The sequence below is a fragment of the Dermochelys coriacea genome, chromosome 6 (genome assembly GCF_009764565.3).
Source record: "Dermochelys coriacea isolate rDerCor1 chromosome 6, rDerCor1.pri.v4, whole genome shotgun sequence".
Lineage (NCBI taxonomy): Eukaryota > Metazoa > Chordata > Testudines > Dermochelyidae > Dermochelys > Dermochelys coriacea.
In genome coordinates, this window is record NC_050073.1 from 97,923,311 (window position 1) to 97,950,914 (window position 27,604).

The 27,604-nt window shown below is 42.6% G+C and overlaps 2 protein-coding genes across 10 annotated transcripts in view; one reads left to right on the top strand and one right to left on the bottom strand.

Annotated features, from left to right (window-relative positions):
- RPS6KA5 (ribosomal protein S6 kinase A5) overlaps nucleotides 1–7,380 on the bottom strand; it is a 196,228-nt gene extending 188,848 nt beyond the window's left edge. For 3 of the 6 annotated variants that reach the window (XM_043517824.1, XM_043517825.1, XM_043517827.1), the window contains exon 1: nucleotides 6,854–7,242. In XM_043517824.1, the coding sequence (XP_043373759.1) occupies nucleotides 6,854–6,926 (73 nt within the window). In that variant the 5' untranslated portion in view covers nucleotides 6,927–7,242. Of the gene's footprint in view, nucleotides 1–6,853 lie in introns of all 6 variants that reach the window. The other 3 variants (XM_038405647.2, XM_038405646.2, XM_043517828.1) reach the window with 2 other exon arrangements.
- Nucleotides 7,381–9,494: 2,114 nt separating this feature from the next.
- The window catches only part of DGLUCY (D-glutamate cyclase), a 96,944-nt gene continuing 78,834 nt past the window's right edge, over nucleotides 9,495–27,604 (top strand). For 2 of the 4 annotated variants that reach the window (XR_006282434.1, XM_043517831.1), the window contains exon 1: nucleotides 25,063–25,143. Coding sequence is in view for 2 of the 4 variants with exons in the window: in XM_043517831.1 (XP_043373766.1) it covers nucleotides 25,066–25,143 (78 nt within the window). In the remaining 2 variants the exon portion in view is untranslated. Of the gene's footprint in view, nucleotides 9,704–25,062; nucleotides 25,144–27,604 lie in introns of those variants that run through there. The other 2 variants (XM_038406774.2, XM_043517829.1) reach the window with 2 other exon arrangements.

The following is a 27,604-nucleotide window of genomic DNA, read 5'->3' on the forward strand; positions in this document are numbered from 1 at the left end:
CCAAGGGGTTTTGCATTTGGGGGGCAGCATCTACCCATCCAAGGGCAGAGAGAAGCTGTTACCTTGGGAGTTTAATACCAGCCTGGAATGGCCAGTATTAATTTTTAGAATCCTTGCAGGCCCCCACCTTCTGCACTCGAAGCGCCAGAGTGGGGAAATAGTTATTCTAAAGATACACAAGTAATTTTTTTCTCCTTGGAATGCTCATGCACATATCCATTCCGTTACAGGTGACTTCCAAGCAGTTCACTGATGACAGTAGGGCTTCAGAGGCTAGCAAAACATTGGAAGATCTGTCCTCCAGTCTAAGTCTGCATCAGCCCAATATGCCTGAATGACGGCTTAGTGTTTTGTGAATGCACTGAAAACCATGCAGCTGCTCTGCATATTTCTGACTCAGGTACATTGTTTAGAAAAAACCACTGATGTCGCTTGTGCTCTGGTTGAATGTGGTGTTATAGCCGGAGGGCCTAAGCTGACTATTTTATAGAAAATCCAAATACATGCAATAATCCAGGTTGACATTTGTTGAGTTGAAAGTGGCTGTTCTTTAACTTCTTTTTTCAGATGCTATAAAGAGTTTGGGTTAAGATCTAAAACTTTTAGTTCTACAAATGTAAAAGGACTAAACCCTTCTAACACATAGGGCATGAAGTCTGCTCATCTTTATAAGAATGAATGAGTTCTGGGGAAAAATAAACACAGATGCACTGATTGATTCAAATGAAAATCCTAAACACTTTGGACATAATCTTAAGGGAAGGTCTTAAAGATACTCTGGCCTTGTGAAAAATGGTGTAGAGTGGGTTGATCATTAAAGCTTGAAGCTCTAATACACTTCTAATAGAAGTGACTGCCATCAAGAAGAGTCTTGTATAACATGTAGGCAAAGAATATGAAGCCATTAACTCAAAGAGAGGATCTGTCAAACAGTAAAGGACAACATTCAGCTCTCAAGGAGGAATCTGGCTCTTATGTAAATAAAGTTCTGATAAGAGCTTTAAGAAAACTGCAGGTTGTAGTGTGAGAAAACACTGAAGATCCTCGGTAGGTGGATGCATGGCAGATATAACTGCCAAGTGTATTTAACTGAACAGATCAAAAGGTTTGATTGTTTGAGATGCAATAAGCATGACAGAATATCCTGAATGTGAGTTGTTCTAAGAGATGATTAACAGGATAATGCACAAACTGAAAACCTCTTCCACATGGCGAGGAAAGTAGATCTTGTAGACTCCTTTGTGCTGGATATCAAGATGCTATAAGAAAGTTCAGACTAAGATCTTTCAATCAGGTTCAGCCACTGATGAGCTATGCTTGTTAGGTGCAGTGTGAGAGGACTGGGATGAAAGAATTTTCCCTGGTTCTGTGTCAGGAGACCTTCTGGTACAGGGGACTTATTGGTGGCTGGATGAACAGCTCTTGAAGAGCCACATACCAGTACTGAGAAATGAAAAGGGGGAAATCCCCTGAAACCTGTAGTCCAGGGTGAGCTGAGTAATTGTTTTTGTGTTGTGCTTATGTTTGAAAAATAAGACTGCTCAAAGAGGCTCTGGGTGTGACTCTGGGTTCTTCAGAGGTGGAGGACAAACCAGCATCTTACAGTGTCCTTCTGACACCATTCAGTCTGAAATACGAAATTCCTGCTTAACAAGTCCACTAACATACTCTTTGCTCCAGGGAGATGAAAAGCTTTCAAAGTGATTTTGTTGCACATGCAGAAATTCCACAATTGGACCCCCTCCTGACGTAGTTTGATGGACTTCAGGAAGACTTAAACCCAGTGTATATGTGTTTAACTCCAGTATGTTTATGTGGAGAGATGACTCCTGTGACAACCAAAGAGCTAGAGACTGAAGGTGCCTCAAGCGGGCACCCCAGACGATCACTGATACACCTATAAGAGAGGTGGGCAAACTATGGCCTGCGGGCCACATCCAGCCTACGGGACTGTCCTGCACGGCCCCTGAGCTCCCGGCTGGGGAGGCTAGTCCCCGGCTTTCCCCCACAGCCACGCTGCCGTGCAGGGAGCGCTCTGGCCAGCCACTCCTGCCGGGCAGCACAACTTGCGCCCGCCCACCTCCCAGGCTCTCTCATAAATCAGTCCTGCCACTGTGAGCAGCATGGTAAGGGGGCAGGGAGCGGGAGTGTTGGATAAGGGGCAAGGACTCCTGGGGGGCAGTCAGGGGACAGGGGGCCATGTGGAAGAGGTTTTCAGTTTCTGCATTATCCTGTTAATCATCTGGATGGGATGGAGGTTCTGGGGGGAGGGTGGCGGGCAGTCAGGGGGGCAGTTGGATGGGCTGGAGGTTCTGGGGGGGCAGTCAGGGGATGGGGGGGTTGGATAGGGTTCCAGAACAGATGATAGAGATGGTACAGTGCTCTCACCCTTATTGTTAAATGGTTTGCTTGGTAGAAGCTGAACCTTGGTGGGCAGAAGCTCCAGTTGCTGATGCAGACTGCCTGGATTTGAAGGGTTTCCCTTTCCTCCTAGACATGTCAGCTTGTTTGTGCTAGTACAAAGATTGTCTAGGCTGGCTGAAGTTTATACTGATGCCACTTAGGAGGCAGCACATATGTTCCTAAAGAGCAGAGTATTATTGTGGAATCTTTAAGAGACCTCACTCATTAGGGGAGTTTGGGGTGGGGGTTTTTTGCGGGGGGAGGGGGAGGGAGAGGGAACATCTGAAGTCCTTCAAAGGCAGATCCTCAAACATCGTCTGTTAATTCTTAATAAATGCTTAAGAATTCCAGCCACAAACTGTCACATTGCTATGGCATTTTCCACCAAGCAAGAAGTTGTATCCACTGTATCAGGGATTGTCTGAACAGATGTCTTTTTTGACCAGATGACCTTCTGAGACAAAATGTCAAACTGGTCTCTATAGTCTTCTGGCAGTTTGGTTGAGAATTCTAAGACTGAGTCCCAATTAACAAAAGAATATTTTTCAAGCAATGCCTCACAGTTGGATATCCTCATTTGAAGGCTCACTATGGAATAGGCTTTTCTGGCAAACAGATCTAGTCATTTAAAGCCCTTCTCCTTAGGAGCAGACTATATTGGGATCTGTTTGGACCTCTCATTTGATGCAGTAACAACCAGGGAAGCTGGCACTGAGTGCATAAAGAATTGCACAAAGCCTTGTGCTGGGACATGGTATTTTCTGTCTGCCTTTTTAAAAATGGGAAGCTGAAGTCTACCAAAGCACTTGTGTACAAGTAGTATTTAATTAGCAAGAAGGACAATTCTTCCAGATAGACAATTAAATATTTAAGAAGAGATGAATTATCAGTAACCATTGAAATCTTTCAACATGCTCAAGGTCTTATCTTAGCTGCAGAAACAGGCTACAGTAGAAATTCCAGAAGACTTTCCTTACTTGAGTTCCTCCCAGATCGTTCCATTTTGGAAGGGAAAGATATGCTGTGAAACCAGACCCCAAGCCTTGCAGATCTTTCAGCATCTACAAAGGGAAAAGGCCACCCAAGCTAGCAGAACGGCTCTACTCAGGAGCTAACCAAGCATTTCCCCAAATACTCTCTGCAGGACCAGTTTGACGATGGTAGAACAATGTGTATCCCCAGCCCTGTACCAACTACTCATGGCCTTTCCACTTCCCATACCTGACTTACACATTTACTACTCTTGACCCCATGCCCCACATGGTTCCTAACTCTACAGAATTCCCTCCTGAAGACCAGAGACTGTGCCACAGGCAGTTTACTGCTCTTGGCTGGAATAAGGAGGGGTGGAAATTGACACACTACACTCTCCAGTCCATATGGAGAGGTGATTGAATCTAGCCCCTTGTGAGGTGCTGAGCACTCTCAACTCCTATTAACTTCAGTGGTAAATGAAGGCATTCTGCACCTTCCAAAAGGCACTCAAATGTAACTACTATGCAGTTTTGAAGCCACTCCTGGGTTAATATGGCAAATAAACAAATTAGGAACAAGTCAACAGTATGGTACATTTACCTACATTTCTCAAATTTGCAAGCCACACTGGGTTGAGCTATAAAATTTGATCTATTTTAGAACTGTAAAAAACCTGCAAATCCTATGATAAAGATTTTCTACATTCGGTTGTTTTATATAAACAGCTTGTACACATAAAAGATACAGTCACAAAAGTGAAATGCCTGAACATTGCCAGGAAACTCTTTAAAAACACTGAAATAGAGGCTCAAATTGAACGTATACCCCAAATTAAAAAACATAGTAATAGGACCAAAGGAGTGCCACCATGGCTAAACAATAAAGTAAAAGAAGCGGTTACAGGCAAAAAGTCTTCCTTTAAAAACCGGAAGTCAAATCCTACTGAGGAATATAGAAAGGAGCATAAACTCTGGCAAGCCAAGTGTAAAAGTATAATTAGGCAAGCCAAAAAAGAATTTGAAGAGCAACTAGCAAAAGACTCAAAAACTAACAGGCAAAAATAATTTTAAGGATATCAGAAGCAGGAAGCCTGCCACACAATAAGTGGGACCACTGGATAACTGAGGTGCTAAAGGAGCACTCAAGGAAGATAAAGGCCATTGAGGAGAAGCAATATGAATTATTTGCATCGGTCTTCACTGCAGAGGATGTGAGTGAGAGTCCCACACCTGAGCCATTCTTTTAAGATCCTTGCAATTATCCCAAACAACAAGCATTATAAATTCAGAGCTAAGGTTAAACTTGAAAGAAATGTAAACATGTTAAGATATAGTTTATAATCATATAATAATAAAATAATAATAAAATAATAATAAGGGGTTACTACAAGGTAGATTTAACATTGTTTATGTGCCCTAACTGTACATTTCCTTAATTTATTTTTAGGAGAATAACTAACAGCCCCCATGATGTACTTCACCCTAAATTACTGATATGTACTCTCAACCTTACCACAAATCTAACCATTTTCTTGTCTAGCAATTAGGTAAACAAGCATCTTTACTGAAGTGTCTTTACTGAAGACACAAAAAGAAGTTTATAAAAGCCTTCTGTTAAAAATAAATATACAGACTTTTCAGAGCTAGAAAGAGTTTAAAGTAAGGGTTGACCAAAATCAAAAGTGATGATAAAGAAACCACACTCTCACATTTCAAAACATTTCTTTATTCCATATACCATCTTTGTACAACTGTGTTAGTTTTTAGTTATAAAGCAGTCTGAAAGATATAAAATAAAAATTGTATTGTGTTTACGCCTACCACATGACCTCACACACCACCCTATTTCAAAACTGAAGGTGAATTTGTTCTGTATCTACACTCGCTCATTTAAAAAAAAAATAGAAAGAGAGCAAAACTGCAACCCCTATATAAGGTAGTATGGATCTAGCTGTCAAAAAGACTGCTTCTCTCTCTGTGCTGCAGTGACAGCTGAGGTCAACTGGGGAGCTTTTGTACACAGTCTTTAGATCTGAATGTCTGGGGGTGGGAGTATGCACTTTCTCAGTGGTGTGTCCTTGACTATTGAATTTGCTTTCAGAAGTGGTCCACCAAAGACCGAATATCTTTCACTTTGTCTTGCAGGTTAAGATCTCTTATCTCTCTTTTTCTTCACAGAAGTACCGTGTTATTGTTTTGTGGTGCAGCTAATTTTACTTTATTTTGGGACTGTAGGGGAAAAGAGAGGAATTTTTTTTCTGGTTGGCATAGGTAACAGGACATGGATTGTTTTAAAATACTGTGCATGCATTTTGTAAACTTAAAATAAGCCCAAAACTTCCTGTCACATTCAAGTTTTCGAAGAGGTCTTCAAGTAACAAGATACGAAAATCATCCATAAAACCACAACTTACAACAGCATTCCTACTGTGTTTTGAAACATTATACAGTATATTTTGTTTGTGCAAATATTTCCACACAGGGTTTTCAAACTGCTATCTAATTATGAGGAGGTTTGAAGATCCAGGCAGAAAAGTCAATCATCTAACAACGTACCAAAAAAAGCTGTACTTGCCACAGCTGAGGACATTTAATGATGCTTTAGAAAAAGAAAGCATGGAATTTTGAGTGGGCAGAAGGGGGATTGGTGAATACTATAGTAAGATGTAATGTACTGGACCATTATTTCTTAAAAAGCATCTTTTAAAATACATATAAAGAAACCAGAATCCAGATCCACACATGGGAAGATATGGTGAATTTGTGGTAGGCAACAGGCATTCTCCAGCCAGTTATGCCCTTCAAAACCCTCAGACACTACACGTTAGGCAAATTTAAAGATCACCAAAACCCAATACTAATATATATCCATATTTTTAAAAGGCTCCTTTTCCTGTTTCACCTCCCCCTGCCAGACAGTTTCGCCTTCTCTTTTCCCAGTTCTCTCACAAGCGCCTCAGCTCCCTCGAATCTCCCTTCTCTTCCCACCCAGCGTCCATGCTCAGCGCTTCTCTCCCGTCACTGACCCCTCCTCACTCAACCTCCTCCGACCCCCTTTCTCTCCGGCCCCTCCTCGGAGCCGCCACCCCGCGCTCCCCTTTCCACCTGTCTTCTCAGTGTCCCTGCCCCCCATACTCCCTTCTCCGCTCAGCTTCCATCTCCCCCATCGCACCTCTCCTCCGATGTCCCCATTTCTCTCCATCGATGGCCCTGCCCTACCGCTCCAGTTACCCCAGCTCACCCTGTCCCACCCTAACGTCCCCAGCCCTGCTACCTCCCCCCGCCCCCACACTGCACGCCACGACTCCCGTCCCAACCTCGCGTTGCCCTCGTAACCGTTCCCTGATTGACACCCGTGCCCTCTCCTCACGCCGCTGCCACCGGCCTCACCCGCGTCCACCGCGGCCCTTACGAGGCCCACACCCCCGCCTGGCCGTCACCCCCTCTCCGCCCCGGGGAGCTGTGCGGTCACTCACCGTTCTTCAGCTCGTGCTTGACGGTGAGGAGGGGCAGCTCCCCTTCCTCTGCGGAGCCGGAGGTTCCCTCCATTTTCTCACAGGCTCGCCACCCCCCACCCCGCTCTCTGCCTCCCGCCCGGGGTGTGCGTGTGGGTGGGGGGGGGGGTCACCGTGTCTGGCCGGATTTTATTGTTCAGAGACGTATTTGGGGGTTAACCATAACATTAAACAAACAAAAAATAAAAGCAACGTTAAAATCCCGCCTCCCCAAAATCCAGTCTCTGTACCTCCCCCCGCGCTCCGGCTCCGGCTCCCCTCCCTACCCAACGACAGTGAGGTGGGAACCCAGCCCAGGCGGCGGGATGGGGGGGGGGGGGCTATACGAGGAAGAGGACTAATAAGAGACTTTACTCACTGTCCTCCCTCCCCTCATTTCTCCATTCCCCAGAGAGGAAGGGTGGAGAGCTGAGAGCTCATTGGCGCGCGCGCCTGCACATCGAACGACGGTTGGTCAGAGATCGTTGGACGTTAGGTCCCCACCCCCTATCCGCCGAGTGGCCCGCTGCCCTATTGGTTGACAGGTTGCGCTCGTCGCTTGCTCCGCCTGCCTTCCCTTCCTTCGTTGCCCCCGCCCACCCGACGTTTTATTTGTAAACATTCCCTCCCTCCCCCTGAAGTGGGCGGGTGCTAGGTCGCCAGGAGATGAAGGGACGATGCTGACTGACTCCTTGGGACTGCCAGTCATTCTAGATGGCGAGCGGGAGGAGTGCCCCCTTCGGCTCGGGCCTCAGATAATTCTGGGAAACGGAGGGGCGCGATAGTGGGGGGGGGGGAGGGAGGGAATAAGAGGCCCCCCCCCAGGAGGCGACCCTAGCTCTCCTATCCCCGGAAAGCGGAGATGGGTCCCGGGGCCAGCGGGTCTGCCAGCCCCCTAATGGGGGAAGTGGGACAAGGCAGGGGAGAGTTCGCCCCGCCCCCTGGTGCTGAGGGGGAAGAGAGAGAAGATGGTTTCCGGCCCTTGGAGGTGGGAATACTAATGAGAGAGCAGAGCGAGAAGGGAGCATTGAAGCGGCTGCCCGGAGTGTAATAAACAGCGGTCACAGCGCACCAGCTGACTAGCCTTTCAAAATCAAGGGTTTTATTAGGCTCTCTGGCAGAGGTGAATTTTAAGGAGACCACTCGGTCCCAGCAGCATGACCTGTAGCAAAGGCAGGTTCCAGTATGCAGTGCACTATATCAGTCTCAGCGATACATCCTGCAACCTTAGGTGTAAGATGTCCTAGCTCCATTCCAGAGATACCGCAAAACCCACTGGTCTATCTTGATCCTGATAACCCAACCCATAGCAAAGCCAAGTCCCCCAGCGTGCAATGCATCCTCTCTCTCTCACAGCACCACAGCCCATATCTATTTATTTAGGTGCATATACTGTGGCTAAAAGACTTCAAGCTCCCAGTATACAATTTGACACCTCAATCTGAGCAGTATGGTGACTGGAGATGACAGGTAGTGGCACATATGGGGAGCATGGATCAGCATTCATGTCAGGCTCCCCATCTTTACCCACCCCAGGCTATGGAAGCTAATGATGTGCCACTGTGCCAGCAAATGCATGTTGCACATATGCTTAGAAGTGGCACATACTCCATCTCACCTCATTTGGCATTCCTGAAGAGCACAAAAGTCAGGGGTTAAGCCAATCCGAACAGTATATAAATTGAAACTGCTTCTCCCAGATCTTTGGCAGGTCAGCAGAAGCAGATGCCTTTCCTTCCACTGAAAATAGCTGATATGTACACAGGATTGGGGAACGCAGCTTCTAGGATGCAGCTAGAGTAGGCACTGCTGAATGGTACCAGGCTCGGGGACAGAAGAGAAAATCATCTGGCCCTGGCTTATATTGCAAACAGGTTAAGATCCAGTTTCAATACAATCAGCCTTTGCACTAAGACAGTGTTGGCACCTCTTCTGATTTTACTGAGAGTCTCGCACAATGTGGTAAAAAGAAAAGGAGGACTTGTGACACCTTAGAGACTAACACAAGTCCTCCTTTTCTTTTTGCGGATACAGACTAACATGGCTGCTACCTTGAAACCTGTCATTACACAATGTGGTGTTTTTCTTAAAGATCATGCTATGAAAATCAAGATGTCAACTTTAATTTTTTAAAATAGTTTCTTGTCCCCATGGTTATGGAGAAAAGCTTGAAAATGTGAAGCATCTTTACCCTATTGTCTTGAAAACTAGAAGGCAAATAAAGAGAACCCAAAAATTATAATTTAAAAAACTCTCAATTTTTAAGCCAGTCATGATATTTTGGGGTCTGACTCATGATTTTGTTAACACTTGGGCTCAAAACATGAGGCATTTCTGCTGAAGCAGGCATTCTTGTTGCCTATGGTGCTAGGATCTGTAGTATCTGTGAGATGCACCTAATATTAAACACAATGGTATCTTCAGTCTGTTCAGTTGCATACAGATTAGGTGCAGCATTCAGTCTCCTGGCAAATTGTCAGTGCAGGCCTTAATTGGACAAGCTGTTAGAATATCCCTGTTTAAAGGGAACAGGGAGGTAAAGGAAGAGTGATGGATATAGTTTTAGAATGAGTGTGTCTATGTCTTTAAATACATGTGTGGCTTAGTGTTTCCTGTTTGCATGTAACCTTAATGTAGAAGGAGGAAGCAGGAAGAGACTTGGGCTGCATGGTGTCAGAGCAAAATTGAATTCCTTAGAATTGTAGCAAATACAAAAAAGAGCATTAGATTCTTTTCTGGGGAGCAATAAGAGACAAGGTAAAATGGAAGACAAAGACTGTGTTTATTTGAAGATAAAACAGCCTTTGTAACTGGTGAAAGGCCAAACTAACAGTAAGATACTGTAAATAAGCAATGTTAGACTGTTACCAGATACTTGTTAAATGTGATGGGGAGTGTTATCTGTGCTGTTATACTCATTAAATATCTTGTGGTGTGAGGAGAGGAGAACCTATTACAGAAATACATCAATTCATGAATAGGTATTTGAGTTATGTAATTTGGTTTATTTTCATATTAAGTGGGCTGGGAGATATATTAATAGGAAAACTGATTTTTGGTTAATTTTTAAGAAAACAAGAACTGTGCATTTAGAATTATATTAGGCCTTCACCCTCACTTAGATCTCCACAGCTTTTACATTATGGAAACAGTATGCCACCGGTTAAGCAGATTCCTATGTTTCCCTCTGACCCAGAGATAATTCTCAAAAAGAAAAAGGAGTACTTGTGGCACCTTAGAGACTAACAAATTTATTAGAGCATAAGCTTTCGTGAGCTACAGCTCACTTCATCGGATGCATTTGGTGGAAGTTCCACCTTTAATATAAGGGACTTCTATCCATGTCCAAAGCTGACCCTGGAGGTCTATAGCAAATCCTTAACATTAGCACAATAGAACCTCTTTTACAGTCCTTCCCCAAAGTGATTTTGGCCCAAATATATTCTGTTTTATTTGTTATCTCTTCTTGTTTCTTTACAATGCTACCCCAGTATCTTTACTTCTTTCTCTCCTGAACAGTACATACCCATTAGTACCTGTATTCCAGTCATGACTGCTATTCTGCCATATTTCTGTTATCCCTCTGATATTGGGTTTCACAACCTGCATTGGTTCTAATTTCTCCATTTTGGTGCCAAGGCCCCTCACGTTAGTTTACAAAATCCTAGTTTTTTCTTGACCTCATCCAATTTCCTAGCTGCATTGGGCATAGTCCTTTTGCTGTCCCTACTCCTATCTTCTGGTTTCCCTTTGTCCATTACTATATCCTTGTTTACCTGCTTTTCCTTTTCTGTCTGTTAAACCAGGTATAAGTAAGTTACTTCTTTCCTTCTGAATCTTTGCATATCATCTCTCCTGGTTTCTTCCTGCAGAATGCTGCTGGCTCATGTTCATGCTTTCTCTGTTAGAGATTGAATGTATAATAAAATGCTAATTTGCATTGTTACTTTCAGTGGCACTAATCACATTTGACAATTCAGGCAGAGAGCCCAGTTTCTGATAGGACTCCACTGAAATAAACTTGCCTCTGGTAGTCCCATCTCTTATTCTACATTTTGCTGCTTTACAGTTTATATAAATACACACAGGTAGCCATTGATGTCATTTTAAAGGCACAATGTCAATTTCAAAAAAGTTCAAGTTAAATCTGTTTTTCTCATAGAGTGCTATTAAATGGCATGTGCTCATTTGTTGGATTTTTTTTTTAATTTCTGAAAAATATTCATAAGGTTTTTCTGCTCCTCTGGGGATATTTATAAGGGTCTTTTCAGCGAGAGCAGCGAGAGGAGAGAGCAACTCAGGCCTCCAATCCTGAAAGTTATTCTGCTTGGATGCATCCCGGCACATCCACATAAAGACCTTTCAAATACACAGTTATAAAGTGAAAAACAAGACAGTCCTTTCACTAAATCTTAAAGTACATAATTTTCTGACAAAGATGTCATTTTCAAGATGGTGTTCGTTAATATTAGAGGGCTTTGCATGAACAGCTTGGAAAATACCAAGAAAGTTTCTGATGCAGAGACAGTCTTGTATCAGCAAATCTGTTATATATGGACATTCAGTATAGAGAGCTATAATTTTTAATCTGCTTAGAAAATATTGTACATTAAAATTAAAGACATTTGTAATTCTGAGTCTGTAACTTTAGTGGGCCCCTTTACACTACCAGTGAATACTATTAGCTTTGTAGTGCTTCTGCAGCAATCCCAGTTGCAGGAGGCATTGTGGTGGCATAACTGCAACGAGGTTGTATTTTGCCTTGCAATAGGCTATTGGGCTCTGTTAAAGGAGTACAAGAAAGGCAATGTGATGGCTGGTCTAACCTGCACATGGGCTAAACTGTCCCTGGCAACCCTAAAGAAAGAAGGTGCAAGCCACCTCCCTTCTGTCCCTACACTGGCAAAATTATAGGCAGAAATAGTAGCACCCCTTACAATGAAGGGTGCAAAATACTTTCAATTACAAGATCTTGTTTTCAGATGTTTATAGCTTTCAAAAAATTTCTGTCTGAACAGTCAGTTTGCAAAGAGTATCAGCTAAAGTGGTTCAGCCATTTCAGAGAATGAGGCAAGGGTCCTGTAGAAAAAGAAAGTTATTTTATTGAATATTTAAAGACCATATCATAAGTAAGGCTAAGTTTTAGTCACAAGTATTTTTAATAAAAGTCATGGACAGGTTACAGGCAGTAAACAAAAATTCATGGCCCGTGACCTGTCCATGACTTTTACTATATACCCTTACTAAAACTTGGGCTGGGGTGCTCTGGATGGGGATGTCCAGGTGCTGGGGGTGGTGACCCAGGCCCCCTGCTCATGCTGGGGGGGGGAATGGGTGACGGTGCATGCCCCAGGATCCCTGCTATCACTGGGTGGGGGGGGAGGGTGGGCAGCTGCATGCAGCCCAGGAAGCGGGGGCGAGTGTGGTGGTGTGCTGTGTGGCCTGGGACCCCCACTGGTGCTGGGGGCGGAGGGCACGGCAGTCTGGGACTCCTGCTGGTGCTCGGAGAGGGGCAGCCCAAGCATGCAGCCTGGGATCCCTGCTGGGGGAGGCCTGGCAGGCTCCCTACCCGGCTCCGACCAACATGTTCCTGCAGCTCCTAGGGGGATGGGAAGCCTGGGGGGCTCCATACTCTGCTCCCACTGCAAGCGCCATTAGCCCGGAACCGCAGCCAATGGGAGCTGTGGGGGTGGTGCTTGCAGTCGCAGGCAGCACATGGAGCCACTGGCCCTTCTGCCTAGGGGCTGCAGGGACATGCCGGTGGGAGCCGGGGATTCCCCGATCTAGGTAAGTGCCACCCATCACTTCTACCCCCTGCCCTAGCCCTGAGCCCCCTCCCACACACCCAAACTGCTGCTGCTGCCCGGCTCGGACAGCACCTGAGACAGATGCACCAGCTGCTGCAAAAGTTACAGAAAGTCACAGAATCCATTACTTCTGTGACCTCGGTGATAGAAACACAACCTTAATCATAATATGTATGCATAAGGGGACTGGATTAAGGCTATTTAGGCAACCTTAATTCTGACGTTTCCTAATTTTTGAATGCTTGACTTTGCAACCTTAATATTCCTCTAGGGTACAGGGGTTATTTTTGTTTTGTTTTATATGTAGTTATACATTTGTATTGCAGTAACCATAGAGGCCCCAACTAAGATCAGCACCCTGGTGTGATTGATGCTGTACATGCATATAGTGAGAGACCGTTCCTGCCCCAGAGAGTTTAGATTAAAAAGTAAACATATGCGGGGTAGTCTACAACAGTTCTCAGAGAAACATTTTTATATGAGGTGAGTTTTCAGTGTGATCATTGAGTGGAAGCTGTGATCGCACCCTGGAAAAAGTGGCCTAACAGCTCAGTTATTTTAGAAATAAACACACACTAACAAAGCAGGAGGTTTAGGGCTAGAACAGGGGCCTCAAAGTCCCAGTCTGCGGGCCATCTGCGGCCAGAGAACCTGCCCGCTGTGGTCCACGGAGGAGAGACGCATGCAGCCACGCTGCAGGCAATGTCTGCTGCAGGTGCTGCCCCCCACAGCTCCTATTGGCTGTGGGGGAGAGAGACAACGATACCATCACTGGTCGCCAGGCAGAGTCAGCTATAGAGGCGGCGTTGTTTATATTCATTGTGGGGGGGGAAAAAGTAAGTCAAAGTACTGAACACAACTATCTGATGCATGCTTTGCTGCAATCCTGAAGGTTTCAACTGCTCAGTCACTGAGGCCACACATCAACAAATTGACAGAACCGAAGCATTGCCAGGTGTCTGGAAAACACTATAAAACTCTCTGACAGGCAAATAATTGTATAAAGTTATGACAGTTTTATTATTTCTAAGAAATTAGAAATAAAAAATACAATATAAGACCTGCAACCTTAGCTCCATATAAATGAAGCTATGTGTGTGAATACTGTACAATAGTTTCCTAATACTATTCATTTTCCCATTCTTATCTAGTCTTTGTACTTGCATATTTCTTGAGTCTGTAGCCAAACTGCATTATGATTGTCACAAAATTAGACTGAGTATGTAAATTTTCTATTTAAAGCATATTTCTTTGCTGATATGACCTATCACTCGACAGTTCTCTTCTTTCTAAAACCACTTAGTGTAATACTGTGAAAGCAAAGCTTACTACTAAGAAATTAATCCAAACCTGAATAATTCTAACGGAAATGGTAGAACTCTGTCAGGAAATGGGTCATTTCTTGAAAGAATTAGTATAAGTAATAAAGATTTGTTATTGACTGTGGGTTAAATCGTCACACCCCAACCTTACCTTAGTCCTACTGCTGTTGTCCTTTGTATACATTGCTTCTCCCTTCAGACAAAATCTTAAAATACAACTTTTTAAATCTGCATAGTTCTAAATCCCAAGTGATAAAAGTACAGATATTTAACTAGTGTTATACTAGCAGCCTCCCAGGAAAAGGCTACTAAGTGAACAATGTTAAAGGAGAAAAGGAGTACTTGTGGCACCTTAGAGACTAATAAATTTATTTGAGCATAAGCTTTTGTGAGCTACAGCTCACTTCATCGGATGCATTCAGTGGAAATACGTGGGAGATGATTTATATACACAGAGAACATGACAACGGGTGTTATCATACACACTGTAAGGAGAGTGATCAGTTAAGATGAGCTATTACCAGCAGGAGGGGGCGGAGGGGAAATGGAAGTAAAACCTTTTGTAGTGATAATCAAGATGGGCCATTGTCCAGCAGTTGACAAGAATGTCTGAGGAACGGTGGGGGGAGGGAGGGAAAATAACATGGGGAAAATAGTTTTTACTTTGTGTAATGACCCATCTACTCCCAGTCTCTATTCAAGCCTAAGTTATTGTATCCAGTTTGCAAATTAATTCCAATTCAGCATCTCTCCTTGGAGTCCTGTTTCTGAAGTTTTTTTGTTGAAGAATAGCCACTCTTAGTCTGTAATCGAGTGACCAGAGAGATTTAGTGTTCTCCAACTGGTTTTTGAATGTTTTATAAATCTTGATTTGTGTCCATTTATTCTTTTATGTAGAGACTGGTCCAGTTTCACCAATGTACATGGCAGAGGGACATTGCTGGCACATGATGGCATGTATCACATTGTTAAAGAAGAGCAGAGAGGCAACTAATTCTAATAAAGAAGCAATAATGGGCAATTTCAACTATCCACATATAACTTACTCAAATGTTATGACCAGTCAAGGTTTATAGAAGGAATTTTCTCAATAATTTAAACAATTGCGTCTTGGAACAAGTAGTTCCAGAGCAGCTGAGGAGAAGCAATTCTGAACTTAGTCCTAAGAAACAGAGGGGAATTGGTTCATAATGTAACTACTGTTGAGCCACTGACCAATAGTGAACATAATATAATTAAATTCAACACTCTCTTCAGAGGAATCATACCTATAAATTGCCACAATTTTGACATTAAACTCCAAAAAGGGGATTTCCCCCCCAAAAAGAGGAAGCTATTCAATGTGATCCTAAAGTCAAAAATGAGGAAATTAAAATCCTTGACTCAACAGGGAGGCCACTTGAGTCACAGTTGGCACATGTATCCCTTAACAGAAAGGGAGCAAAAAGATTAGAAAGAAAATTGATTAAATGGTAGAGTTCAAGAGGTTATTCTAGACAAAACAAGATCCTTCAGGAATGGAATCCAATGATGGTGAAGCCAACAGAAGTGGCAATAAAAATGTAAGATGAAAATAGAGCTATGGGAGACTTTGAAGAGCAAATAATCAAAGGGATGCGGGAGACAAAGATCTTAATTATGTCAAAAGCAAGATACCTGTGGGGGCATTGTTGCATCTGCTAAACTCCCCAAAGAGCTAAAAGAAAAATTAAGAAAAAGAAAACATTGCAGTACGAGGATAATATAAAGCTTCTAATCTGCTCTAGTAGGGAGTTCTTATGTTCCTAAAATTAGTTTAGGATTTAAAGATTTCTTTAAATGTAATGTAAATATAAAAAAGATTCTGATTCTCTTGGCCAGTAGAGTACAGGATTGCTGTGGAGGGGAACCATAAATCTCTGCATGGGAAGGAATGGGACAAACACATTTGTTAATCTCCTATATAGCCTCTCAATCCAGCTATGTGGCAGCACTAACAATCTTCAGTGTTTCATCTAGTCACTAAATGGATGGCTGCATTGTGGGTCAGAGGAAGGAATGGTGATAGAAGATGGGGAGGGGGAAAGTAATCCTTTAGGATGCAAAAGAGCCACCAGCATGGAGTGAGGAAGAGAATTCTGCCATTGGGGTTGGGAGAATACAGAACCTTCAGAAGTTAATTCTGTAATTAACTTTCTGTGGAAAGGGAAAGATACTTGTTCCTTATGGGCCAGGTTACTAGCTACATCACTTATATGCCAAAATTCAGATTTCAATTAGTTAGCCTCTCTTATTAAAAAAAAAACTGGCTTTATAACTAAGGACACCTGGTTGAGAACCTGTTCCAACTCTCTTTGAAGTCAGTGAAAAGCCTTTGATTGCCTATCATGGCTTTGTATCATTCCCTAAATAACAGCCCCACAACTAAGCAATATTTGAAGCTTTTAAAACATCAAATATGGTTTGTTTTTTTAAAAAAAAAAAGTTTAGGCTTAATGCAAGAGCCAGCTTGAAGTGATCTACAGGTCACATGAAATTTGAGTTAGTTTTTACAAGTTCCATAACGGCCTGATTTTCAGAGGTCAGTGAATGGTGGGGGTGCATCAACATTTCTGCAAATCAGGCCACACATTTTTAGATATAGCAGAGGTGGTCTTTAAAGATTGAAGAAAGTTATTGTCTTGGTTACAAGGCTAGCTGCATTTGACCACTCTTTGGTCTCTGAGTGCAACCTCTCGTGTGTCAGGCCTTACTCCTTTATTTTTCCTGTGTTGAAATATAGTGACCAGATAGCCTTCTTAAGCCAAAATATGGTTTAATCTTAACAGTAGGACTAAAGCATGTAAAGAAACCCTCTACATATGTCTGTCTTACTTATAGGCTTAGCACCCCTTAATGATAGCTCAGGCAGTTCTAACTTCTTCACACACACACACACACACACACACCTGTGTCTGTCTGAACAGTTCCCCAAGAACAGCTTCTCTCTTAGAGTGGGAGAGAAACATTTTTTCCAGCCAGAGTGCTTATGTCTTCTTTTACATGTCCATCACAGTTATAATCAGGAATAGAGAGAGACTTTAAAGTGATCACATAAAACATGTAATTGCATATTGGAGGTTGTCCTCCATGGATGGTTCAGTAAAAGTATGTGCTTGTGGCTTCAGTCACAGAACAGGTATACAATGCAATGAACAGGTTTCTTCACACTATTATTTGTATTATATTAGCACATAGGAGCCCCTGTCATGGACCAGGACCTCGTTGTGCTAGACAATGTACAGAGATGGAACAGAAAGATGGTCTCTGCCCTCAAAGAACTTCCTATTAATGTGCCTTGATGAAAACCTGCAGGTCCCAACTCTAAGAGCAAGAGGCTAGGACAGTCTTCATGTCCATGCTTGTCTTTCTTATTGAGACTGCCAGTGGAAGTGCCAGTTGTGGTGCTGATTCTGTTGGGAATACGCATCCACTAGAAACAGGACATGGAGCACTGAAGTATACTAATTTCTCTCTTCTTTTAAGGAAAGCATTTCGACATGTGTCATTCCTACACAGTGTATATAAACTGTAGGTGCATTTTCTTGTGAATATTTTCAAGTAGTCAGTGTTTTGTTTTGTTTTTAAATATACACACAGACTACTCCCTAGACAACCCCATTAATATTTTTTCAGCACACTGATTTGTATCCTCTCGTATACCAGATATTAGAAAAACACATATCATGCTATAGGTCAAATTTTTAATCTATTCCATATGGTATATATTATATCTTGAAATATAAGAAAATGTTCATTTGGGGCAAAAATGTGATCTGTTATACTAATATAATTAGGGTGACCAGATGTCCCGATTTTATAGGGACAGTCCCGATTTTGGGAGCTTTTTCTTATATAGGCACCTATTACCCCCCCGTCCCAATTTTTTACATTTGCTATCTGGTCACCCTAAATATAATTCTGGAGTAATTCCGTTATAACTGATAACAGCTCACTTTAACAGTCTGCCACTGAATATGAAATATTTTTCCTAGAGTCTAAAATGAATACTGAGTATAGTACAGTTTACTTCTTCAGAGTGAATGGAACATTTTGTACAATATTTTTCAAGCGTGAAGTTGGCTACACTCAAAATACTTAGTTAATTTGATCTTCCTGATACCTGAAAAAGCTAGTACTATATTTGGCTGGAAGGGAGACAGAGAAAGAGATGTTAATCTCTTTATATACATCCTGCCATTCTTAACAATTTTTATGCTTAGTGAGCAAACTTCAGGAAACTCGTCATACCATCCATTCTGGTCCTTAGAGAGAAAAAGGTACAGATTTGCTTAAATATTTCAAAAACTTTGAATAGAATCACCTAACATCTGCATGAGTGACATCTGCATGACATTCTGACATCTGCATGAGTGAACCTTGATGTATTATTAACAGAGAACTAATGCCTTGCTCTTCATGAGTTCCCAGCTGCTTTTGTGGGTCCATCTGGGGTTTGACAGTAGTGCATATGATTGTAGTTTGAAGGATTTTCTAGGTTCAAAACTCGCCTTATAAAGCAAAGTTCTGTGTTATTCTTCTACATTTAGCATCCAAAAACAAATAAACACAGAGGGTATATTTCTTCAGGTTTTATATTGAAACCTAGGCATTAGTATTTGACCATCCCACACATAGTACGGAACTGAGTTTGAAAGCCATTAGTCACAATGAACTTTCAAAATGGTTTATAATAAAAAAAGTTTTCTTTCTACAATCCTTCCCCCTCCTATTTCCCAGTCAGGCCACCTGAGAATCATACCAAGCCCCAGTGGCCTATACACATACTTGTTTATTTTCAGCTGATTAAATTCCTCTGACCTCCTGTTTTTCCCTATAACAAGAAGCTCGCTAATTAATGTTCCTTCAGATACGAACACTCTCCCATCCCTTCCTAATATCAAGAGCCCCGACTGCTAAACACTTCCAATCTCATATATAGAATTTTTTATATTTTAATGGGAATTAGGCACCTAACCTGCTTAGATGCTTTTGTGAATCCGATTGGGGTTGGATTCGGAAGGGGGACCTCAGGCACTTAAGTCCTAATTTAGATTCTCAAAATCACTGCTCACTGTTGCCTAACCTAAATTTCCCAAGCACCTCAGTTTTCACTGGTAAAGTCCCCTTAGCACCTAGATTTCTGCTTGTGGACATGCACAGCCGCCTCAGACCTGGCAGCACCAAACAGCTGAGTGCCTAACTCACACTTAAGCCCCAATGGCAAACACAAAGTAGGGAGTTGGAATTATTTTTATGCAGGGTCTTACCAGGACACTAGTTTAATCATAAATTCTTTTATTAAGATCAAAGTCCAGATGGTATTCATACAAATTGCTCTAAACATACCTAAAGAGCCTAAATAAGCAATTTACTACATCCAAAACAGTAATATAACATTTATAAACATTTCATCGAGATATTTATAAAAGGGCTAGACCCAGAGGTATTGGGACCCATAATGGTTGGCTCCAACTTGGTCAGACATGTATTAGCAATGAAACCTTTAAGAGCTTACTCTTTTTATCCTTTAACAAAGAAGAGACATCAATGCCAGTTATCTGACCTTAGCTAAGCCGAGAAGAAGCAGTTTCTTATATAGTCAATTTACTGCATCTGGAACTCTATTAACCATATTTAATTACTATTACTTCAATCCAAACCTTAAATAACACTGGTATTTCAAAAGCTCACTTCAAGTTTAACAGAACAACTCTTCTTTCTTACCACTTCATTCTTTTTGGTCATGTGCTTTTGGCCTATTGCTCATGCTAATATCCAAACTCAATTTGAAACCATAGTTCACACAAATCTAATGTGAGCTTATACTCCTATATAGGGTTCCCCTACCTATTGCCTGGTCCAGCAAGAGATAGACTCTATAGCCCAGCGGTTAGGGCACTCATCTAGAAGGAGTTCCAGTCCCTTACTCCAATGCCTATTTAAATATTTTATACAAAATGGAACAGCTTCAACAGGAGAGATTGATCCATCCAGAGCTGAGTGATTAGGGCACTCCTGGGAAGTGGAAGACCTGGGTTCAAGTCCTTGCTTCATATTAGGCATAGTTGGGATTTGAACCTGGGTTTCCCACATTATGGCAAAATGTAAGCCACATCACCACCACCACTTCAGTTTTTCTTGAAAAAGGGCTGGCCTAACTTAAGTGCCTAAGATCAGGAGGGGGTTCACTTTTGTGAATGCCAGCTTGGGGTTGCCAATTTTCTAATTGCACAAAACCAAACACCCTTGCCCCACCCCTTCTCCAAGGCTCTGCCCAACTCACTCCATTCCCGCTCCCTCTCACTCGCTCTCCCCCACCCTCACTCACTTGCTCATTTTCACCAGGCTGGGGAGGGTCCCTTTTCAACTGGGTGTTCCAGTTGAAAACCGGACACCTGTCAACCCCCTGGAGCTATGCCTAACTCCTTTTGAGGGGTGGAGCTTAGGCTACACCCCAGCTTTCTGCTCATTTTACCAACTTCTGTCTGAGCCCTGGGTTTAGTAGCTCCACCCCTTAGTAGCTAGGGGAGGGGCCTTCAGACCTGGGCAGGCATGCACCTGCCCACTTACCTGGAACTGAATAGGTTGCTAGCTTCTGTGAATTCTATTTTTAGGCACCTAACTCTCCCCATATATTGTATACGGAGCCTGGGTGCCTAACTTGGGTTATGAATTCCACTTGGCAGCACGGCACGTAAAAGTTAGGCTGAACATTGCTATGCTTAAGTCCCCCTTGTGAATTCTACTCTAGGCACCTATCTTCATCTTTAGGCACCTAAATACCTTCATAAATTTGGCCCATGGTGACTACTTAAGTGATAGTTCCATTAAAGTTAATGATTTAGGAGCAAACATATCCCCCAAGTTTCTAAATCCCTCAGCATTAAGAAGGTATGGCCTTTTGTCTGATACAAGGAATACTTCAGTGCTAAAGACTGTGCTACTATCACACTATTGCAGAAAAGCCATTTTAAAGGATTTAGCCTATTTAGGCTAATCTAAGAGTGAGAATCTGCAAGAGTAATTTTATAAAGCAGAAACGAGGTGAAAAGAAGTGGTTTGGACTGAACCTGAGAACATTTGCATGGAGCTTTGGTAAGAGCAGCAACAGTTTTTCATATCTCTAATAATTTTGCTTATGTGAGTATTTGCCTTAGCTTAATGTTTGTTGTACAGCCTAACTTGCAGCCCAGTTTGCTGAGCACTCTTAACTTTCATTCAGTTGTGGGTACTCAGCACTTCACAAAATCTGTCCCTTAGTTTGGCTAAATTAATGCAAATAGCAGCTTCTCCTGGCTATTCAGAACTCTGTTACTGACAAACTGTCTGTCAAAAATGCATACATTTTGTGACTAAGTGTTGTAAAGTTACTATCTGTTGTTTGTTAACATTGCTGTCTCATCCTCTGAAGAACAACATGTCTTAAAATATTTTTCATTCTTTAGGACTTTGCTCATGTATTAATCAGAGCTCCACTTTACATAACTTTTAAGGAACAGTGGGGAAAAGGTCACTGAATATCAGTCTGGCAAGAGGAAGAAGGTTCATTAGCTAAAATTCAGATTCTTAGCTAAAGCCTTCCAGTCTGTTCAGATTTGCAAAAGAATGTTTCAGCCACGTTCTCCATTCTCAGGTAAAGTTCAAAGAACAAGATTAGTTAACTTCCATTACCACATCTTTTATTAGCGCTATATGTTATCTTCTAAATAGGCTATCTTATTGAATCTCATTTAAAGTTTTGGTTTGCTAAATAGTTTATATTAATAACCAGAGAATAAAAATAATTCATAGACAAATTACTGTGGCCTTTATTTAATGGTTTTCGTCACAAAGCAGATGTATATAGTGAAATGTGACTGAAAGTTAGATGAAAATCTGTTTTTGAAGCAAGTGACTCTGCTGTTCAAGAATTGGTTTTATTTCTGCTTCTGAGGAGCTAGCAGTTCTTTCTACTGTCTTACACTTCCATTGCTCAGTAAAGTTTAAGGGCCTGATCCAAAGCCCTTTGCAGTGAATGGGAATCATTGACTTTTGTGAGCTTTGATTAAAGACTTTTAGTGAGGACATGTAAAGGGGTGGACTCACCCCTGGCACCTTCTTGTGGCCAGGCAAAGCATAGCACTTCTCTCCCTACTGAGTGTCTCCTGCTGACTGCTGCTATGTCTCTGCAGTCACCTGCCTCATCCTATGACTTGACCCTCCAGCCAGGTTACTTTAAAGTCTTTCCTCTTCCAGGGTAGTCCATGAACAAAAGGCAAGGGTAATTAACACAAATAAACTGAGTTAATAAGAAATAGAGGAGAATGATTCCTCCTCAGTGCATCAGAATCTGGGTGACCCACACTTTCTCCCTTCAGGGAGGGACGTTCAGGCAGGGGTCATCTGGGAAACACTTACTTTCAGTCAGCCCTTGCCTCAGGAGCTGAAGTTGTGTTCTCTTTATTGATCTGCCAGCAAGTGAGCGGCTCTGCTCCCCTTTTAAACAGCTCCTCCTCCAACCTGTGCATGCCTTGCCTGTGTGGTGGGGCAAAGCTGCCTGAGCTTAGAGCTGCATCTGAACTCCTTCTTGTCTAGTGTGGGGTTTTGATAGCTCATAATAGGATGTTGTAGCTCTAGCTGAATATTACCTTCCGTAAGACAAATGCCTGTCACGGCTTACTTATCAATTTTAAAATCTGCCTTCATGTTGGATGGAATAATGCACTTCTTCCACAGGGACCCAAACTCCTCGGGAACTAACCCTGTAGGCCATACATAGAGACTAGGTTCATAATATGAATGGGAAATTTGCATTCCCACGTACCAGTTTGTCCTCTCCCCTCTGTTGCCCTAACTTTTGCAAAGTGTGTTAGCACAGCATGAGATACTAGCTCTGGAGAACACAAGGCTAGGTGCTGCAGTTATGTATCAGCCTTGTAGTAGAGTAGAGAAAGGGAGAATAGGAGGTAGGCAAGAATAAAGAAATGAGCCAAAATTCATTTCTGCACTAGATGTCCCATCTGCACTGACCAGAAATAAATCTATAACAGATTTAGTTTGTCATTTATTTAATATTTTTAAAAAAGCTGTGTACAAGTGTTTGCTGAGTAACCATGTAAGTTTGTTGACTTGTCCATTGACTCTCTGTTCCTACTGTATTGCTTCTCTTCACAATGTTGAGTGTAATTTTAGGATGTAATATTACGGATGCTTATCACAACAATTGATCACCATCCTCCTTAAAACACCCCTTAACATATTTGAAGACGGTTATCAGGTTCCTCCCTCATTCTTTTTTTATTCAAGACTAATCATGCCCAAGTTTTCTAAATCTTTTGTCTTTTTGTTGCTCTCTTCTGGCTTCTTTCCAATATGTCTACATTTTTCTTAAAGTGTGGCACCCAGAACTAGACACGGTACTTCAACTGAGACTTTAGCAATGCTGAGTAGAGCGGGATAATTACTTCCTATATCTTACATATAGCATTCCTGTTAATACACCCCAGAATGGTATTAGTCTTTTTTGCAATTGCATCATGTTGCTGATTCAAATTCAACCATCATCCCCACTATAACCCCCAGATCCTTTTCAACAGCACTATAGCCAAGCCAGTAATCTCCATTTTATAGTTGTGCTTTTCATTTATTGAATTTCTTGTTATTGATTTTAGACCAATTTCCCAATTTTTCAAGATCATCTTGAATTCTAATCCTGTCCTTGAAATGTTTGTGACCGCTCCAAGTTTGGTATCATCCACAAATTTTATAAGCATATTCTCCACTCCATTATCCAAGTCATTAATGAAAATATCAGATAGTACTGGACCTAGGATGGACCCCGACAGGACCTCACTAGTTATGTTCTCCCAGCTTGACATTGAACCATTGATAACAACTCTTTGTGTATGGTCTCTCAACCAGTTATGCACCCACCTGATAGTAATTTCATCTAGATCACATTTCCCTAGTTTGCTTATTAGAAAGTACTTTTAACAGCATTGCACAGAACTTAGGAACTTGGGCACAGAGAAACTGAGTGGTTTGCCCAAGATCAACACAGTGACAAATCAGAAAATAAACTGAGGTCTCCTGAATCACAAGCTAATATCCTTAACCATTGAACCTTCCTTCCTCTCTAATTGACCCACCAGTTCCTGTGGCTATTAGTCCTTTAGTAGACTTCAACACAGATGAATAGATACAAAGAGATACAATTTGGAAGGTTCTAATGGAGGATTCTATTTCATTAAGATCATTTAATTTTATGAAAACCATGGGGCTGTAGCTCACGAAAGCTTATGCTCAAATACATTTGTTAGTCTCTAAGGTGCCACAAGTACTCCTTTTCTTTTTGCGAATACAGACTAAAATGGTTGCTACTCTGAAACCTTTAAAATTACTGTTAGTTGACCTAGAGATGGGTCCAAACCAGAATCCTGAAACCAAATTATTTTTATTCATAAAGCATTGACAATGTGTTTAGTGCTGTACAAAGATACATAATGAGGAATGTCCTTCCATTTAGTTCACAATCAGATATATAAAATCAGAGAAGACCGAATAAACTGCAAAGGAGATGTGACAGAGTTATTTTTCATTTGTCTGAATCCCTAAAAGACAAGAAAAAAAATCCAGACGTTCCTTCCTTTGGGCTGCCAACCTATTATAAACATGTGAAAAGTTCTGGAGGTACAGGGTGCAAAATCCAGACCCTAAACTTGATCTGAATTTCACAGTGGACCAAACCAGAACCCCACTTAAGAATACCTCATGTTTTGGGAGTGGTTTTGAAATTTGGACTCAAGATCAGATCAGATCAGAATTTCACAATCAAAACCCATCTGCACTCTTGGTGCAAGTTAATTAATAATAAAGTTGCTCAGAAATGTAAATTACCATAGTAAAGTGGTTCATGTATTACTCCTTAGGACTGGAATCTTGCATTGTCATGGTAATAACACAAAACACTGTGGATTTTTAACAGAAGTTACCATTTTCGAGAAACCCATAACAACATGTTGTATATTAACTCATGAACTTTTAAAAGAACAGCACTGAATTTTCTATGTTTAAAACCACTATTGCTTCTTTGGGAATTACATCAACAATAATGGCTTCTCCAGAATTAAAAATATCTTCAATGGTAAGGTAATTTGACTACTTGGAGGGTGTTTTCTTACTAACAAGGAGTTGAGCATAGTCTGGAGGTGGCATAGGTTAGTTGTTAGAACAGAGGGGCTGGGAACCAGGAGACTTGGCTTCTAGTTTCCTTTCTCTTTGGGTACGTCTACGCTGCAGCTGGGAGTGAGCCTTCAAGCATATGTACACAGACTCTCACTAGCAGGGCTCAAGCTAGCATGCTAAAAATAGCAGTGTGGCCGTTGCTGCACTGGCAGAGGCATGGGCTAGCCACCCAAACTTGGACCCACCCAACACCCTGGGTCTATCCTTTATCCAAAATGAATAAAGTCTATATGTTGCCTAACTATAACTAACTAGATTTGACATTGCAGCTAGACTGATAAACTGAACCTCAGTGGCCAATTCATTAGGAGATTCAGCCTCTGCTTAGTCGCGATCAGTGAAACAACCCTTTGAGTTTGTGTGTGGGAAATGCTGAGTATCAGATGTTTTAGAAATGTGTGCCAAGTAATGGAAAATAACAGTACAAGAGGCGGGGCTGCGGGTGGCAAGTTAAGGACAAGTCCAGAAGATTTTGGCTGGACTGAGGACTAAACTTTGGCTGAACTAAGGACTAATGAGATAAGCAGCACCTGAGAGTCTTTACCACCACAAGATAATGGAACCCAAAGATAAGAATGATGAGAACATTGGGTGATAAACAACAGAAAAGGAATAAACAAGTGCTGTATATATATTGCTGTGGGAAGGGAAATAAAGTGCTTTTTACCAGCAACTATGTCAGTTGTCCTGTAAGCCAGCCTGCTAGCAGCAACAAATGGTGACCCCGACATGATAGAATTCTGTGAATTCGATACCACGGACAGAGGAAGAAATAGCAGGGACCGCCGCTGCCGGTGTCCTCCATTCGGGTGAGGAACCAGGACGCCCAACTGAGGCGGGGGGAGCTCCCACTGAAAGGTGAGCGGCGGGGAATATCTCTCATAATGGGAGCGGCAGCATCAGCAGATGAGCAGGCCGTGTTTAAGGTCTTAAGCAATCTACTTAATAACCAGGGAGAAAAATTTTCCCCAGAAGCTCTTCAAAAATTGCTTTGGTGGGGAAAGCGACGGGTTGTCCTGGTTAATGCAAAGAATGTGTTTGACTCCTCGGTGTGGAAAACAGTGGGAGAAGACCTGTGGGACTTTGTGGGGGTCGGAAATAAAGAAGCTGCTGCCTTGAGCCCTATCTGGCGGACTGTTCATCGAGCCGTTACCACCGCAGCGGCTCAGGCAGGGGCGCGTATTGCCTTACGCGAGGCATTAGAATCAACAGCGAAAGGGGCCTTCACAGTAGGAGCGAAAGACTTTTTTGGTAAAACAACGCCTATGATTCCTTTGGCGCCGTTGGACCCCAGTGAGGTACCATTGCCCTTGAAAGATGACGACTCAGATCGGGGCAAACCGATGGCCGTGGATCAGCCTGTGTCGGGGGAATTGTCATCGGGCAATCCAGAGAACCCGTTACAAGGGGGGTCAGGATTGCCGCCCGCGGTTGTGCCATCAGCCCCTCCCCGACACGTTCGGATTATTGACTTGCCTAAAACTGGAGAGTTTGATAACTTGACGCAGGACCAGATAATTCGGTGGTTATATAAGGAAGGTATTGCAGCTCAACAGATGATGGATGAGCTGGATAGAAAGGAAAACAGACAGCAAGGATCGTCACGATCGCATTTGCTGCAACAGCTTCAAGAGCATGGCATACCTGACCCCTCACGTTTGCCCCATATTTGTAGGTTGTGTGGGTATTATGGTTGTACGGAGCACCTCACTCCCGAGGGAGAGTTGCGACCGACAGCAGAGGAAGAATATCGCAAAATTTATGCCCCCGCTATGCAACCGGTTCGACCAAAAGTGAAACCTCCGCCACCTACGTGTTCTTCAATTGGACGAGGGCAAGAAGAACGGGGGACGGGGGTGATTTGGAGGGATGTGGGGGGAGGAGCAGGATCTCCTGACCCAATTAAGCGCTGGCATGGATTGATAAAGGATGCTATAATTGAAGGGGAATTTTTGGATGCCATGCCGGCTACATTCCCGGTATCGGTATCAAGGGAGGGGGTTACATCTTGGGTGCCGTTAGACTGGAAATTGATGAGGGAGGCTCAGAAAGCTATTGTGGCGTATGGCTTGAAAAATCCGTATGTACAAGCGTTATTAGAACAAATATTCTCGGGGCAAGCGATGTGTCCCTTTGACGCCCAGAAATTTGCAGACATGTTGTTAACACCCACACAGAGATTATTATGGAAGGATTCATGGAGAAAAAAGGCTGAGCACGCGGCAGTGCTTAATTTAGATAGACCCCGGGACGACCCTCTCCAGGTAGCATCAATAGACATGTTGTTGGGACAGGGGCGATTTGAAGAGCCTCAGCTACAGGCGCGATTGGTACCCCAAATATTACAACAGTCTCAGCTT